The sequence below is a fragment of the Elephas maximus genome, chromosome 1 (genome assembly GCF_024166365.1).
Source record: "Elephas maximus indicus isolate mEleMax1 chromosome 1, mEleMax1 primary haplotype, whole genome shotgun sequence".
Lineage (NCBI taxonomy): Eukaryota > Metazoa > Chordata > Mammalia > Proboscidea > Elephantidae > Elephas > Elephas maximus.
The window spans coordinates 206,112,930-206,131,725 of NC_064819.1; the positions used below are offsets into that span (position 1 = coordinate 206,112,930).

The window sequence follows — 18,796 nt, forward strand, 5'->3', positions numbered from 1 at the left end:
GCGTCATTAGCCATGCCTGAACCAGCTCAAAACCTTGCAATTCCTGAATGACAGAAATTTATTTTTTTACCTTGACTGTGACTATTGGCTAGTATTGACAGCATTTAATTATAAAAACATTATCTTTGAATGCTTACATATTTAAAAGTTGTGTTTTTATTATCGGAAAAGTAAAACACCTGGTACAACAACAGATACATAGACCAACAGAACAAACTGAGAATCCAGACATAAATCCATCCACATATGAGCAGCTGATACTTGACAAAGGCTCAAAGTCAGTTAAATGGGGAAAAGGTAGCCTTTTTAACAAATGGTGCTGGCATAACTGGATATCCACCTGCAAAAAAAATGAAACAAGACCCATACCTCACACCATGCACAAAAACTAACTCAAAATGGATCAAAGACCTAAATATAAAATCCAAAATGATAAAAATTGTGAAGAAAAAATAGGGACAACACTAGGAGCCCTAATACATGGCATAAACAGTATACAAAACATTACTAACAATGCACAAACACCAGAAGAGAAACTAGATAACCGGGAGCTCCTAAAAATCAAACACCTATGCTCATCCAAAGACTTCACCAAAAGAGTAAAAAGATTACCTACGGACTGGGAATAAGTTTTTAGCTATGACATTTACGATTAGCATCTGATCTCTAAAATCTACATGATACTGCAAAAACTCAACAACGAAAAAAAAAAATAACCCAGTCAAAAAATGGCCAAAAGATACAAACAGGTACTTCGCTAAAGAAGACATTAAGGTAGCTACCACACACATGAGGAAATGCTAAAAGACACATGAGGAAATGCTCATGATCATTAGCCATTAGAGAAATCAAATCAAAACTACAATGAGATTTCATCTCACTCCAACAGGCTGGCATTAATCCAAAAAAACACAAAGTGAATAAATGTTGGAGAGGCTGTGGAGAGACTGGAACACTTATACACTGCTGGTGGGAATGTAAAATTGTACAACCACTTTGGAAACGATTTGGCGCTTCCTTAAAAAGCTAGAAATAGAAGTACCATACGATCCACAATCCAGCTCCTTGGAATATATCCTACAGAAATAAGAGCTTTTACACAGATATATGCACACCCATGTTCACTGCAGCACTGTTCACAATAGCAAAAAGATGGAAGCAACCAAGGTGCCCATCAACAGATGAATGGATAAATAAATCATGGTATATTCACACCATGGAATACTACGCATTGATAAAGAACAACGATGAATCCCTGAAGCATCTCACAACATGGATGAATCTGGAAGGCATTATGCTGAGTGAAATTAGCCAGTTTCAAAAGGACAAACACTGCATAAGACCACTATTATAAGAACTCAAGAAATAGTTTAAACAGAGAAGAAAATATTCATTGATGGTTATGAGAGTGGGGAGGGAGAGGGGTATTCACTAATTAGATGATAGACAAGAACTATTTTAGGTGAAGGAAAGACAACACACAATACAAAACAGGTCAGCACAAATGGACTAAACCAAAAGCAAAGAAATTTCCTAAATAAACCAAATGCTTCGAAGGCCAGCATAGCAGGGGCGGGAGTTTGGGGACCATGGTTTCAGGGGACATCTAAGTCGGCTGGCATAATAAAATCTATCAAGAGAACATTCTGCATGCCACTTTGGTGAGTGGTGTCTTCGGTCTTAAACTCTAGCAAGCGACCATCTAAGATGCATCAATTGGCCTCAACCCACCTGGAGCAGAGAATTAAGAACACAAAAGACACGAGGTAAATATGAGCCCAAGAGACAGAAAGGGCCACATAAACCAGAGACTACGTCAGCCTGTGACCAGAAGAGCTAGATGGTGCCCAGCTACAACCTATGACTGCCCTGACAGGGAACACAACAGAGAATCCCTGATGGAGCAGGAGAGCAGTGGGATGCAGACCTCAAATTCTTGTAAAAAGACGAGACTTAATGGTCTGACTGAGACTAGAAGGACCCCAGAGGTCACAGTCCCCAGATCTTCTGTTAGCCCAAGACTGGAACCATTCCCAAAGCCAACTCTGCAGACAGAGATTGGACAAGACTGTAAGATAGAAAATGATACTGATGAGGAGTGGGCTTCTTGGCTCAAGTAAACACGTGAGACTATGTTGGCAGCTCCTGTCTGGAAGGGAGACGAGAGGGCAGAGGAGGACAGAAGCTGGCTGAATGTTGTTGTTAGGTGCGATCCAGTCCGTTCCAACTCATAGTGATCCTATGCACAACAGAACAAAACACTGCCCAGTTCTGCACCATCCTTACAATCGTTGTTATGCTTCAGCCCATTATCGTGTCAATCCACCTCATTGAGGGTCTCTCTTTTCTGCTGACCCTGTACTTCACCAAGCATGATGTCCCTCTCCAGGGACATGTCCAAAGTATGCAAGACACGGTCTCGCCATCCTTGCTTTTAAGGAGCATTCTGGTTGTACTTTTTCCAAGATAGATTTGTTCGTTCTTTTGGCAGTCCATGGTATATTCAATATTCTTCACCAACACCACAATTCAAAGATGCCAATTCTTCTCGGTCTTCCTTATTCATTGTCCAGTTTTCACATGGATATGATGCAATTGAAAATACCATGGCTTGGGTCAGGTGACATCTTTGCTTTTCAACACTTTAAAGAGGTCCTTTGCAGCAGATTTGCCCAATGCAATGTGTCTTTTGATTTCTTGACTGCTGCTTCCATGGGTGTTGACTATGGATACAAGTAAAACGAAATCCTTGACAACTTCAATATTTTCTCCGTTTATCATGATGTGGCTTATTGGTCCAGTTGTGAGGATTTGTTTTATGTTGAGGTGTAACCCATACTGAAGGCTATGGTCTTTGACCTTCATTAGTAAGTGCTTCAAGTCCTCTTCACTTTCCGCAAGCAAGATTGTGTCATCTGCATAACGCAGGCTGTTAATGAGTCTTCCACCAATCTTGATGCCCCACTCTTCTTCGTATAGTCTAGCTTCTCAGATTATTTCCTCAGCATACAGATTGAATAGGTATGGTGAAAGGATATAGCCCTGACGCACACCGTTCCTGATTTTAAACCACTCAGTATCCCCTTGTTCTGTCCGAACTACTGCTTCTTGATCTATGTACAGGTTCCTCATGAACACCATTAAGTGTTCTGGAATTCCCATTCTTCACAACGTTGTCCATAATTTGTTATGATCCACACAGTCGAATCCATTTGCATAGTCAATAAAACACAGGTAAACATCCTTCTGGTATTCTCTGCTTTCAGCCAGCATCCATCTGACATCAGCAATGATGTCCCTGGTTCCACATCCTCTTCTGAATCCAGCCTGAATTTCTGGCAGTTCCCCGTCGATATACTGCTGCAGCTGTTTTTAAATGATCTTCAGCAAAATTTTGCTTATGTGTGATATTAATGATGTTGTTCTATAATTTCCACATTTGGTTGGATCACCTTTCTTGGGAATAGGCATAAATATTGATCTCTTCTATTTATGCCTAGAAGAGATCCATAGAAAAGAAACCCTGGTGGCATAGTGGTTAAGTGTTACGGTTGCTAACCAAAGGATCAGCAGTTCAAATCCACCAGGCGCTCCTTGGAAACTCTATGGGGCAGTTCTGCTCTGTCCTGTAGGGTCACTATGAATCAGAATCGACTCGATGGCACTGGGTTTGGTTTTTTTGGGTTTATGGATCTCTTCTAGTCAGTTGACCAGGAAGCTGTTTTCCATATTTCTTGGCATAGGTGAGTGAGCACTTACAGCAGTGCATCTGTTTGTTGAACCATCTCAGTTGATATTCTGTCAATTCCTGGACCTTGTTTTTCACCAATGCCTTCAGAGCAGCTTGAACTTCTTCCTTCAGTACCATCGGTTCCTGATCATATGCTACCTCTTGAAATGGCTGAATGTTGACTAATTCATTTTGGTATGACTCTGTGTATCCCTTCCATCTTCTTTTGATGCTTCCTGAGTCATTTATATTTTCCCCATAGAATTCTTCACTATTTCAACTTGAGGCCTGAATTTTTTCTTCAGTTCTTACAGCTTGAGAAACATTGAGTGTGTTCTTCCCTTTTGCTTTTCTATCTTCAGCTCTTTGCACATGTCATTATAACACTTTTCTCGAGCTGCCCTTTGAAATCTCCTGTTCAGTTCCTGTACTTCATGGATACAGGGAACACAGGGTGGAGAGGAGGAGTGTGCTGTCTCATTAGTGGAACAGCAACTGGGCAGTATATAGCAAGGTGTATATAATTTTTTTATGAGAGACTGACTTGATTTGTAAACTTTCACTTGAAGCACAATAAAAAAAATAAAAGTAAAACAAAATTCTAATATTCAAGGCACAAAGTCTTAATAAGATGTTATATAAAAATGTTAATGTTTGACTTAGTACTTTATAACTATTGTGCTACAGAAAAACATGAAAACTTTGCATTGCTAATGTTAGATCAAGTAAGTGAAAAGTTTCAATATTAACTTTTATCTTCTTGGTCCTTCATCACAGGTTACTTGTTATTCAAGTAATGTTATTTTATCCTATCTGTGATAATATAATAAGAACACTTTTATAAAACCTAACAGATTAGGATCCATGAACGGATTATGGCATTATCTCTTTAAATAGGTCTTGAAGAAAAGTACTTTCTAGATGAGAATGTTGATGTGTTTAAGGATTGTTCTGAATATTCTGAAGTAGGCTATGACTGCACACATCTCAGCATAAGCACAATAGAATTTATTTGCACACTTCTAGGGTTAACCCTGTCATTACCATTTGGAGTTACATTTTGGTGACTAATTTGCCTTGGGTATGAAAAAGTATAAAGGTCCCTATTTATACTGTGTACTCATATGCTAGTTGTTCATGCTTGGGTTCTCATGGATCCAAAACTTAACCTAAGTTTTCAAAAATCAATTATTTCGAAATTGGCCTGTAGTTCAAGTGAAATTCATTTATTCATGTCACCTTGAAGTTCAGATATGAAAAATAAATTAGTTTGTCAATACAGTATATCAATAGTTGCAATTTAGTATGAAAATTTCAGTACTGAGAACATTCACTAGACATGACTCAGTGAAATGCTATGAAAAAGTATCGGTAGCTTTTAATATATGCTTTTCATATCAGGCTATAAGCATTTGAACTTAAGCAGCTTTAGGTAATGTGACAGTATTACTACCCTGATGCCTCTCTTGTTGATTGGTTTAAATCTGTCCTTGTTCCTTCATTCTGTTTCATTTCCAGAACACATCCAGCAGATTTCATGTTTAAACTTAAGCAACTCCCTGGCTGGACAGCACAGATGATTCACCAGCAACATGCCTTTCCTGGAACCAGAATTTATCCCTCATTTCCCCTTCAAATAAAATTATGGTTTTGACATTAAAATTTGAATTTATGGAAACACAAAGCTGCTGTGTTTTCTACTCTTACAGGCTCTACTTAATATCGAATTAAAAGATAGAAATTGAAGAACTAAGGCTAAATGCCAACCGCTTATAAAATTTTGTTGTTGTAAATCAATTACCCAGGATTTTTAGACCAGTTATCTGGATTAAAAAAAAAAAATCCCTCAATTTCAAATTTATGTATTGGACATGTATCCAGTTTGCTTACTGATTAACAGGTACTGCCTTTGACTCAAGCAACAGTATTTTATCATGTTTAAATTATTTATCATGAAGCACAGTATTTATGTACCAATGTCTTAATACTTGAATACTACATGTAAACATGCTTTAGCATAGAAAGATGTGCTACCACAAATAAGAATCATCAAGTGGAATAAGAATTTGTAAGTGAGTTAACTGAACAAATACTTGTAATAAGGCATTTGTGCATACAACCCTACAAATACATATTATTCCCCTTGTACAGTGATGCTGTTGACACCCTTACAGAGTAGAAATAACTTGTCTGAAGCCACGTAACTAGTAAATGTCAGAACTAAAAGGTAAACCCTGATCCAACTCTAATATGCCACCCTGATTCCATATTTCACAACCATAAAATACCAAGAGCAAGCCAGTATTCACACCATAATCCATTTCCTGATGGTTACTGGACACTGGTAACTATACCTCACATGTTCCTTTGCTAGATGAGGCATGTTTTCATAATTAAAATATTTGATTACTATCTATGGGAATGAAAAGGTACATAGTATTTTAAAAGGGTAAATAATTTAATGAACAATGCACCTGTATTACTTTTAAAAACTAAACTTGATAAAAAACATCTACATAAAGAAGAAAATAAGGTGATAAAAATAACTCTCCAAAATGCGTACACGATGTCGAAGCTTGTAGCTTTCTGAACGAAGCCCTAAGTGATGCACTGCTCACGTGCCGTGAAAATGCAAGCATTCTGGTGGGAAAGACACAAGTGCACACTGCAGACAATGTTTCTGATTTAAAAAAAACTAAACTAAATAAAAAACTAAGAAATAGGCAAGAGAAGTGTGATCTTTCTTATTAACAAGCAAAACAGCAGCATCCCCCCCGCCCCAAAGTTAATGCCTCTAAATAGAAAAGCAATCATTTAAAAAAAATCCCCCTGGTCTGATTCTGATACAAATATTGAAAGCGCCAAGAAATCATCAATAAACTATGTACCAAAAGCTTGTTTGAGCAGCACCATGACAATTATGTGTGTGTGTGTGTGTGTTTCTTAAGGAGGCCCTAGGAGTTGTTAGGGGTTTCATTATTATTATTTTGTGAAGAGAAAAAGAGTAGGAATAACGGAAAAACAGAGAATAATGATGGCTTGCTTTTAATTTTCATAAAAACTATCACATGGCTTCAGGATGTGAAGATCAGCATAAATGCATAATCTATATAACAAAATTCCCATTCCTTCATATAAGAAAATTAAAACCATTTTTTTTTTTTAAACAAGAGGATTAAAGTATCTTCTACTACTCTGTGTTCCACCTGTTGCAAGTGTTAGGATCTCAAAACTGATTTCTATATTTCCTTATTAAGGGTTTCAAAACACATTTTCAGTCCCAGAACTTACATTCCAGCTTAGTAGCTTCCACGCTAAATGCTTCTCTCTTGAACATGCCGCAACGTATCTGTATGTCTCTGCATGTCTCCACCTTCTTGCTTGGAGTCCCTCAGCCAGGCAAAGATCAAAAAATTGGTAAAGGGGCCGTTTAATCATCCTAAGTATTATCTCTGACACAGCTTGAGGGACACTCAGAAGTAAAGCAAAAGGGTGACGAGACACACAGGTCTATGGCCACTGTTTTTAAACAGTAACCTTGTTCACTGAACCAAATAAAAACCCAGAAAGGCTTCTGTTCAAAGAAGCCAGTGAAGCTCGCATGGGTGTGGGCTGGGAGCAGGAAAGGCTTTTCCTGGTTGAGAAATTGTTGCTAAACATCAGCTCAAGTTCAGTCTTTCAGGATATGCATTAAACCCATATTAAAACCTTCACTGTTATACCAAAATCATCTAAAATTTTTTACTGTTTTTCCAGATTCTTCTGCCTTTTAGTTTACTGATACATTAAAAATGACTCTTAAAAGCCTGAAGGTTATAGCTGATTTTGTTCCCTTACCAAAAACATCTTAAAAAGGCAATCATTTAGAACCAGTCAGGCAGAGAGACCTCTCTTCTTTTTCTCCCCCACTGTTGAGAATAGACATGGAGCCACTGAGAAACTGCACAAAAGGAAATTCAGTCGCCCTGCTTGGAAGGTCCAAAAGGCTGACTTGTATCAGCAAGTTTTGAAGGATTTTAAGTTCTTCAAAAATGAGAGGAAGAATCATTAAGGATAATGCTAAAGTTTTAGAAATTGTTATTGTTGTTAGGTGCCGTCGAGTCAGTTCCGACTCATAGTGACCCTATGCACGACAGAACGAAACACTGCCCGGTCCTGCGCCATCTTCACAGTCGTTGTTATGCTTGAGCTCATCTTTGCAGCCACTGTGTCAACCCACCTCGTTGAGGGTCTTCCTCCTTTTCGGTGACCCTGTACTTTGCCAAGCATGATGTCCCTCTCCAGTGACTGGTCCCTCCTGACAACATGTCCAAATAATCTCTAGATAAATTAAGTATATTGTTGTTTGCTGTCGAGTTGATTCTCACTCATAAACCAAAACCAAACCCGTTGCCAAGTTGATTCCGATTCATAGCAACTCTATAGGGCAGAGTAGAAGTGCCCCATAGGGTTTCCAAGGAGCAGCTGGTGGATTCGAACTGCTGATCTTTTGGTTAGCAGCTGCGTTTTTAACCACTGACCCACCAGGGTTCTGTAGGTCCTCAGAAATTACCTTTTTTTTACTTAGTGATAAATTGCATCGTGGACTTTAAACTCAACATTCCAGTCACAATCTTACCTTAGGCTTATCTTTACAAGTTTCTTCTTTTGTTTGTTCAGGGGCATAAGGGGGAAACTGAGAGAAAAGGGCCATGGCAAATCGTTGCTCTGTCCTGATGGAGCAGGAGACAAGTGGAGTGCAGAATTCAAATTCTAGTTAGAAAGACCAGACTTAATGGTCTGAGACTGGAGGCACCCCGGAAGACATGGCCCCCAGGACTTTCTGTTGGCCCAGAAGTGAAGCTATTCCTGAAGCCAACTCTTCAGACAAAGAATAGACTGGTCTATAAGACATAAAATGATACTTGTGAAGACAGTGCTTCTTAGCTCAAGTAGATACATGAGACTAAATGGGCAGCTCCTATCCAGAGGTGAGATGAGAAGGCAATAATGGACAGGAGCTGCTTGAATGGACACAGGAAATCTGGGGTAGAAAGGGAGAGTGTGCTGTCACATTGTAGGGAGAGCAACTAGGGTCAGATAACAACGTGTGTAAATTTTTGTATGAGAAAATAACTTGAACTGTAAACTTTCACTTAAAGCATAATTAAAAAAAAAATGTTGTTCTACCCTTAGAGAATTTTGAAAACATGTGAGACGGGCGCCAGAGTACTTTGATTAAAACCAATTAACTTAATGAGTGTGGGTACACAATGGGGTCATCTTGGAAAGGGAAATACATTTTTTAGAAGAATATCAAATCTTTTAAGCCCCTCTGGGTGGTTGGACCTGACCCTGTAAATAGATTAGACACACAGGGTTTCTAAGAAGTATTAGGGGCAAGCACCCACTGGACTTGGCAATTAACCTTTTCAATGCCTTTGAAACTGAACACCACTCGGTAGGAGCCAGTGAAATGCCAATTGCAGTCCAGCACCACCTCCTTCACCTCCAGGGACCCAATATAACAGATGCCTAAGTATCAGCCAGCCACCCCAACCCAGCCAGAGCCACTTGTTTACATTTCCAAAAGTAGCCTGTGTAGATACAGACAGCATCTCTAGTGCAGGGTTTCTGAACCTTGGTACTGTTGACATTTTGGACTGGATAGCTCTTTGTTGTGGGTGGCAGGGGAGGAGGAGGAACTGTGATGTGCACTGTCGGATGTTTAGCAGTATCCCAGCTAGTAGTGCCCCCCTGCCCCCTAGTCGTGACCATCAATTAACGTCTCCAGACATTGCTAAATGTCCCCTGCACAGCAAAATTAAACCTGGCTAAAATCACAGCTCTAGTGGTTCTAAATCAATAGTGACCCTTTGCTTCTTATTTCCCCTCCAAGCAAGGCTAACGTGGTAGGGATGCTAGATAGGAGGGGATCTTCTTTACATGTGGGGAATAGACACAAACATGCCACTTACAAGTGCTTTCAACTGTTGTACTATTTGACTTTTTTTTCCCCCCAAGAGACTTTAATGTTCCTAAAGGAGTATAAGATTACCCAACAGAAAAGGCAGGTCAATGCTGCAAAACTGGGACTGGAAGTCATGAGCCATGCCTTATATACTCCGTGTACTCAGGTTTGGTACAATGGCTGGAATGTAATTAGTACTCAAATACAGCCTGAATGTTTGAAGAGAATCTCCAATTCTCCCCAATCAAAGCGACCTAATTCATGAGGCAGCATAAGTGCTAACCAAAGAAATAAGCTAGCTATTCATTTCAAAAACTTATAAGACATGTCACTAAAATATCAACTTATACCCTTAATTCCTTACTTGTATATTCATTAAAAAAAAAAAAAAAAAAAAGCCAAACCCGTTGCCATCAAGTCAATTCCAGCTCATAGTGACCCTATAGGACAGAGTAGAACTGACCCACAGAGTTTCCAAGGAGTGGCTGGTGGATTCGAACTACCAACCTTTTGGTTAGGAACTGAAGCTCTTACTCACTGCACCACCAGGGCTCATGGCTCCATAAATGTTAGGACTGATACCTGTATTTATCTCATTTAAATAGAACATAGTCAGGAATCCTGAATTTATCCAACAAACTAAAAATAACCTTTTTTGGCAAATTAAAAAAGAATTTCATTCCCTTACACAGAGCCTACATATTCATACTTCAGACTCAAATTAACTAGCTTGGTAATCTATTTCCCAATCCAACAAAAGGTAGAAGCGACTAGTTTTGAGGAGGCAAGAAGTCACTATAAAAGACTCCTAACTGGCTTGTGGATTTCCAAGTCTTGACCCCCAAAACATTCACACAACTATGGGACTGATATTTCTAGAATGCAAACCTGATCATACAACTTCTTTAAATGCCTTAGCTTTCCTTAGGATAAAATCCAGCCCCCTTACACTGAAATACACTGTTCTTCATGATCTCTTCTTACCAAACTTCAGCATCACTGCTTGACACTTGTTGATTCTGTGCTTTACTCTCTAGTCTTACAGAACGACTGCATGTCCATGAAATCAATTCTCCTCTCACCATCAGAGATTCGTACATATTGTCACCACTCCTTGAAGAACTTCTTCCTCATTCGTCTGGCTAACTCCCCTAAGCTTTTTGCACCTCTGCTTTCTATCAGCTCCTTCAGGAAGCCTCCAAGGGCTTCATAAGCACCAGTGTTTACCCCTGTTGTCACATCCTATTGCACCATAACCAGCTGTGTATTTATTTGGGATTTACAGGCAGGGAAGAAGAAGAAAAAAAAAAAAAAAAAACTGTATTCTGAAGTACAGATTCTTCTCCCCATGCCATAAGAAATAAAAATAACAGTTTAAATTTACTGAGCACCTATTATGTGTCAGACACTGGGCTTTTACACAGATGAACTGATCTAATATCATAACAACCCTATTATTATGCCAATTTTATGGACAGAGAAACTGAGATATAGGAAGGTAGAATTGACTTGCTGAAGATCACACAGCTAGTAAATGGCAGACTCGTAATACCTCTAATGTGCCCTGCTGCAGCATCTTCCACTAAGTAGGAGACTTCTCACTTCCAAGCACCGGGGAAGGACTCAGGCCAGCATCACTGCTGACGAGAAATGACTGGTACCGCGAGGAGAGAATAAAGGCAGGGAAAGACAGGAGATGACATTGTGTGGAGACAGTGCACCACTCTTCCCTTGGGAACAACAGTTTTTAGTAAATGGTGGTGCATTCATCCAGAAAAACAGCTGAACACTAACAAGAGAGGAAAGAGAATAGGGTTTTATATACGACAAGTGGCTCAAGATTTCTTTATCCAAGAGCACGGAGCAGTGGATACCACTAATTGTGTATCATCTTAAAGTGTCCACTGCACAGCATCCATCTTAGAAAGAGGCATGGTCCTAACTACACACATCATTCCTATTATTTCCTCCAGATGAGGCCTCAGCTTATCACTCCATTTTTGGTTTCATTTTCAATATATGGCAAACTGGCGAGAGATAAAGGTTGAACTGATTGCTTATAATTCAGCTTTAAAGGAATAGAAATCACTTAAAATACAGTTAATATTTTTAAAAAAGCAATTCTATACATAAACCCTGAGAAATCAAGAGGGGATAAAAATATGTTTAATAAATCTATATTTAAATAAAAATTCCTAACAGCTATAAATGACAGTATTTTGTAATGGGATTTGGTGAATTATAAACTTGAACACAAAGCAGTTTTAGGAAGACTTGAAGGACTCCATGGCCTTCCCTCTTGTCTGCTCATTCACTCCCTGTTCACTGCCCCCCTGCTTTCCTCAGAGTCATCCTAAAGTTGCTCTATGGTTGAGACGATGATTCCCCAGCTCTTGTCTTCAATCTGAGGGCACGCCGTTACCCTCAAAACTGCAGAAAGCCTGGCTGTGAGGTGGTAAACTGTGGGAGAAGCTCACATCCTTTAGTGTTTTCTCTCTCTCTCATCATATCTGGTTATTTGCCACCTATGCTTCCATATTCTTTTTTCTTTCCCATTTTTCCCTTTTGACCACGAATAGATAAATAGTTCTTATAAAACAGAACCTTTTAAGCTGCAGCAAGAGTTCTGGGAAATGTCTGGTAGTATTTTTACTTTTTTTTTTTTTTTTTAAACAAAGCCTGTTCCACAGAGAATTGTGGAACGCCATTGTTTTACACTTCTTAGAAAATACCCAGACATGTAAAGTATGTGAGTGTGTGTGTGTGACAGAAAGACAGCATGCAGGAACAAGGGTATACATGAATGCAAGAAGATCTAGTTGTCCTACCAAACTATTCAAAGCACATGGAAAGATTAAACCCCTAGCCTGAAAAAGATATTGCACATACATTGCAGTCTCATTATTTGTAAGAATTTATATATACTAGATTTTTTTTTTTTAGATTTTATTATCACGAATATCAAAATGGTGCAGTTTAAACTCTTGGTGTTTGGTTGAATTTAGTGTTCCTCTCATATAAAACGCTGGGAGCTGACTATTTTCAGAGGCAGTACTGAAAATACATTTCATTAAAGGTATGTTTTACTTATAGTTATGAGAAAGGAAAAGTAGAGATTCATTTTATAAAGGAGTTTATGCTTTTGCTGAAAAATTTAAAAGCTAAAAAAAAAAAAAAAAAAAAAAACACAGGTATAGCATACATAAAAAACCAAACCTGTTGCCATCGAGTCGATTCCGACTCATAGTGACCCTATAGGACAGAGTAGAACTGCCCCATAGAGCTTCCAAGGAGCACCTGGTGGATTCGAACTGCTGGCCTTTTGGTTAGCAGCCGTAGCACTTCACCACTACACCACCAGGGTTTCCATAGTATACACAGCTAATGAAAAGACCCAGTTCATTCAGCTTACTCTCTACTACAAATTGATTTTTATCAAGGTGGGTCTTACTAGGAGACATATGAACTCCCTAGATCCTAATGACAACCTGCTTCTAATCCCAGTGTCAACCTAGGAATATTTCAGTTTATAACATTCTCCAGATCCCCTTCTTAATCTTAACTCTTGCTTATAAATTCCCTTTCTGTTCAAAAATTATGTGTAGCTTTGGGAGGGTATTTGTTTTCAAAACTTACTATGTATGTAGCACTCTGCTTTCCTTTCTTTCCCAACAGCTCTCACATTGTTATTCTCCTTTTTCTTTAGATAGTCCCTTTATTAGAAGATCCCCAGAGGTCACAACCTTTAAGATATTGGAAGACAAAGATTTTTTTTTCCAGCTCCAATTTTATAGTACCTTGGACAGTGACAAAAGCTACAAATGGTGTTTATTTAGGAGAAACTCTTCTTCACTCAATTCAGTAAAATTGTACTTCACACATTACTTTTTTTTTCCCCTTGAGGTGGGGAGGGGTACGACATACTTGTCTGTTTCTCCAAAGCCACATTTGCAGGACCCTGGAATCTCTCGTGCTTACCTCAAATTGCGGAAATAATTTTCCTTCATATCTAACTTCACAGGAACAGCCCAAACTATACCTTCTACCAAATGAAAATGAGGTATTTTTATTTTTTACATCAATACCTTTTCATTACCCCTGTAATAAAGCCTTCCCAATCTTCTTCCTCTCCTCACTACAGGCATGTCACCCACTATCGCTGGCTTTTCTGTGGCACTTGATGGGTGACTCACACTAGTTTAGGAATACATATGACATAGCTATTATTTTTTTTGCTTTTGAAGCAAAAGTTATTACTAAACATTTCAGCAAAATCAGGTTGCCAAATCTAGATTATGGGACTGAAATGGCTAGGAAAGGTCAACTGCTTCATTCAATGGAAAGACGATTTCTGCAAAACAGTACTTCTCCACATATTTTTTTAAATGACTTCTCATAGGTTTAAACGTCCACTTCCACATGTGAAACTTGTAACCAAATATTATCTTAACTCTCCATCTTTGGCTGTCAATGACTGCAAGTTAATGACAATGTATTACAGAGCGGATTTCACTGAAATGGAGGATTAATGGGACAGTCTGACAGCTGGAGTCCTGAGTTAGATCAGAAATTAACGTAAAGAACTTGACCTACTTTCAAGAGGGGTATTTGTTGATTTCCTCAAAGATAATGTGATCTTTCAGCTATTTGCCTTAGAATTTGGGGCTAAAATACCCAGTTTAATTCAGAGAACTACAATATACTGTCTACATACATAAGAAACTCTTGTACGTCTTACATGTTGAACTAAAAAACACGATGATGTTTGGTTTTCTATGTATTCCAGGCTATGAACACCTCTCTTCCAGCTGTTAGCCCTAGACATTATACTGTCCTCAGCAAGTAGCAGCCTGTAATGCCACATTGTAAGTTGGGGAAAGGAGGAAAGTAAGAATGCCAAGTCTAACATACCTATAGGTACAGATTCTTATCCTATAGGCTATTTTACATGCATGACCAGGCTGTCATGGATTGAATTATGTCCCCCAAAAAATGTGTGTATCAACTTGGTTAAGCCATGATTCCCAGTAGTCTGTGGTTGTCCTCCATTTTGTGATTGTAATTTTATGTTTAAAAGGATTAGGGTGGGATTGTAACACCACCCTTACTCAGGTCATATCCCTGATCCAATGTAAGGGGGGTTTCCCTGGGGTGTGTCCTGTACCATCTTTTCTCTCTCAAGAGATAAAAAGGAAAGGGGAGCAAGCAGAGAGTTGGGGACCTCATACCACCAAGGAAGCAGCACCGGGAGCAGAGCGCGTCCTTTGGACCTGGGGTCCCCACACCTGAGAAGCTCCTTGACCAGGTGAAGATTGAGGACAAAAACCTTCCTCCAGAGCCAACAGAGAGAAAAAGCCTTCCCCTGGAGCTGATGCCCTGAATTTGGACTTGTAACCTACTAGAGTGTGAGAAAATAAATTTCTCTTTGTTAAAACCATCCATTTGTGGTATTTCTGTTATGGCAGCACTAGATGGCTAAGGCACAGGCTATAAGAGATTTATGACACTGTGGTAAATCACTAGGAGACAACAGCATTCAAGTATTGTGGGGTTTCCTCTATTAAATAGAACAGGACTTAATAGCAGAGTACTTGACATATTGGGCTAACAGCCTAGATTTAAACCAGTATCACTGGTTTGCTTTCAGCCTCCAAACTGGTCCACCACTGCCAATCTTTCCCTTTCAATTCCTATAAACTACCAGATTCCAGAAGTCAAACCTGTTGCCTTTGAGTCAATTCTGACTCATAGTGACCCTATAAGGACAAAGTAGGACTGCCTCACAGGGTTTCCAAGGGTATAATCTTTACAGAAGTAGACTGCCACATCTTTCTACCACGGAGTGGCTGATGTGTTTAAATCACTGATCTTTCAGTTAGCAGCCTAGTACTTAACTACTGCACCTTCAGGGCTCCTTAACTGTCAGATTAGTTTCCCTAAAAAACAGCCCCAGATGCTCATCTTTCCCCTGTGGAAGCACCTACCATGTCTCCCGATTGCCTGTCCAATTAAAGACACTGCCAAGTGTTTCTACTTACTGAGCCTCACTGTATTCCCCCATGATTCCAGACTGTCCACCAGTCAGAACAATTTAGAAAGCATGGAAGCAAAAGGAAAAAACAAAAAACCTCTCCACAATCACACTTTCAAGTGGCTAACCATTACTAATATCTTGGAACACTTCTTTCCATACTTAGTCTGTATATTTTAACAGATTATAAATTACACAAGTCCAGTCCCAGTCCAGTCCAGTGCCATCAAGTTGATTCTGGCTCATAGCAACCCTATAAGACAGAGTAGAACTGCCCCCATAGAGTTTCCAAGGAGCGCCTGGTAGATTCGAACTGCCGACCCTTTGGTTAGCAGCTGTAGCTCTTAACCACTATGCCACCAGGGTTTTCATTGCACAAGTAGTAAGTATCAAATGTAGAAAGTAGAAAATATAAGTATAAAACATTTAAAATAAGCTGTAATCTAAAAAGTCAGACATAGCACCCATAAATATTTTAGTATTATTCTTGTTGATTTTTTTCAAAGTATATATGTATATAACGCAGAATGGACCATGAAGATGGTGCAGAACCAGGCAACTAATAACAATAATGCAAACTACGAAATGTTCCTGAAATACTATTTAATAGTCTATTTTATGTTCCGGACACCTTTCCATGTGAACTAGTCTGTCTCTAAAACACCTTTATTAATGGCTGCACAATACTGAATTGTATGGAAACACCGTAACTTATGTAGCAGATATCGTAAAGTTAGGTTGTTTTCAATTTTTCAGTATTACAAATAAGACTGCCTATAGAGTTGTAAAAATCTTAGCAATATCTGACGATGAACTCCTAGAGTGGAACTGCTAAACCTTGGAGTTAAAAAAAAAAAAAAAAACCCAATGCTGTTGAGTCGATTCCAACTTAGAGCGACCCTATAGGACAGAGTAGAACTGCCCCATAAGGTTTCCACATCTTTCTCCTGTGGAGCAGCTGATGAGTTTGAGTCACCAACCTCTTAACCACTGCACCACCAGGATTCCTGAGGAAGTAATAGTGAAGGTTAAAGAGGAGCCAGTCACTCCAAAAGCCAAGGGAAGGGTGTTTCAGAGAAAGGGATTAGTAAATGCAAAGACTCTGAGACCTGAGTCAACACAGAGGATTAAGAAAATGTGGTTAGAAAGGAGAAAAGCAGGGAACTAGACTGGCAGGTGAGAAGTTTCAAGCAGAGGAGTGCTAGGATCGGATTTATGGTTTTAAGGTCACTTTGTTGCTACGTACTCCCTGAAGTTGGGGGTCTACATGGAAGGGCATATATAGAAACAGAGAGAGTAGTTAAGCTATTAATGGGAATGTGACCAAATGTGGTTTGGACCAGGAATGGTAGTGCAAATGACGAACAAAAGTAGATATGTGTAATATGCTTTGGAGGTAGTCCCAAAGGGCTTGCAGATGGATTAGATGGGGGGGGGGGGGCGGGGGACAGAGAAGTCTGAGGACCAAACAGATTTGAGGAAAAGAACCAAGACCGAAGATGTACCAAAAAGATAAAATCTTTGCCAATGTGATACGCAGAGATACTAACACACTGTTTCTATGTATTTTATATAGTTTAAATTATCCTGTAAATATTGTTTCCTGTGCTGCATTTCAATTTAAAATTTTAATAATTACTTTCCATGTCAACAAAAGTCCTTCATAGATGTACCAAAGTTACTTAGCTACCTACACATTCAAGTTGTTCCAACTTTTCACTATACCTTTATATATTCACTATACCTTTAACCTGATGGCGTAGAGGTTAAGAGCCCAGCTGTTAACCAGGAGGTCGGCAGTTCAAATCCACCAGCACCTCCTTGGAAACTCTATGGGGCGGTTCTACCCAGTTCTATAGGGTCACTACAAGTCAGAATGAACTTGATGGCAATGGGTTTGATTTTTCTGGTTTTATACCTTTCATGCAGATTAGACTTCAAGGGGGAGTTACTGTACCAAAGGTGTGAACAGTTTCAGGCTTTGATACATACTACCAAAACTAATTTCCTGAAAGTTTTACCGATTTACTGGCCCGCCAACACTGTAGGAGACTTACCATCTAACTGTACTGATATTTAGGAACCCTGGTGGTGCAGCAGTTAAGCACTCAGCTGCTAACCGAAAGGTTGGAGGTTTGAACCTACCAGCCACTTGGAGGGAGAAAGATGTAGCAGACTGCTTCCATAAAAGTGACAGCCTTGGAAACCCCATGGGGCAGTTCTACTCTGTCCTACAGGGTCGCTATGAGTTGGAAATCAACTCGGCGGTAGTGGGTTTGGTACTGATATTTTCATTTAAACAAACAAAAAATCTTGGTATAACATTTATAAATGGTTATAAACATAAGTAATACAATTTAACCTATAAGGGATAGTTAATATTTTGGGGAATGCATTACTATTTTAATATAAATTTTGCAAGTAGTATTTTAGACTCTAACAAAAGCATTCATATTGAAGTAGTTATAGGAAATAAGCTCTCAAATTATAGCTATTATAGTCGGTTACTACTAAAAACTGAAAACAAATGAACTTCCTTGATTTGCTGATCTTTAAATTTTCTTTTAAATATAGTAAGAAATATACTGCTATAGAACATCAACACACATTGAAGCTGCTGGGATTTAAATACTCTGCTACAGAATTAATGTGCAAATTTTTGTATCAAGAATCAGAATTAGCTATTACGAATTGTATATGACAAAGTTGGTTTAGTTAATTCAATCTGGTATGCACTACTTTGTTTCTGTCACCAGCACCTGTGTAAGATAAAGCAAGTCATTTATGCTCCACAGCTGCACCACAGCCACATGTGGCTATTTAAATTTAGATTAATTAAAATTAAATAAAAGTAAAAATTCAGCTCCTCAGTTGCACTAGCTATATTTTAAGTGTTCAGTCACCTTATGTGGCTAGCAGCTGCTGTATTAGACGGCACAAATATAAAACCATTCTATCATTGCAGATGTTCGAGGGTGGCTCAATGTAAGATGAGGAAGCTGAAGTACCCAATTTCTAAAGTTGATTCTAGATCTATATTTCAGTGATTTTGCAGCTTTAAAATTCCTTTTAAGGTACTTTTCAG

General features: G+C 38.9%; 1 protein-coding gene across 4 annotated transcripts in view; it reads right to left on the reverse strand.

The window, feature by feature from the left end:
• Nucleotides 1–18,796, reverse strand: part of MAP7 (microtubule associated protein 7) — a 202,302-nt gene that overhangs the window by 104,812 nt on the left and 78,694 nt on the right. The window contains exon 1 of one of the 4 annotated variants that reach the window (XM_049901841.1): nt 7,022–11,787. The exons of the other annotated variants lie outside the window; for them this stretch is intronic. Coding sequence (XP_049757798.1) covers nt 7,022–7,067 — 46 coding nt within the window. The 5' untranslated portion in view covers nt 7,068–11,787. Of the gene's footprint in view, nt 1–7,021; nt 11,788–18,796 lie in introns of those variants that run through there. 4 annotated transcript variants of the gene reach the window in all.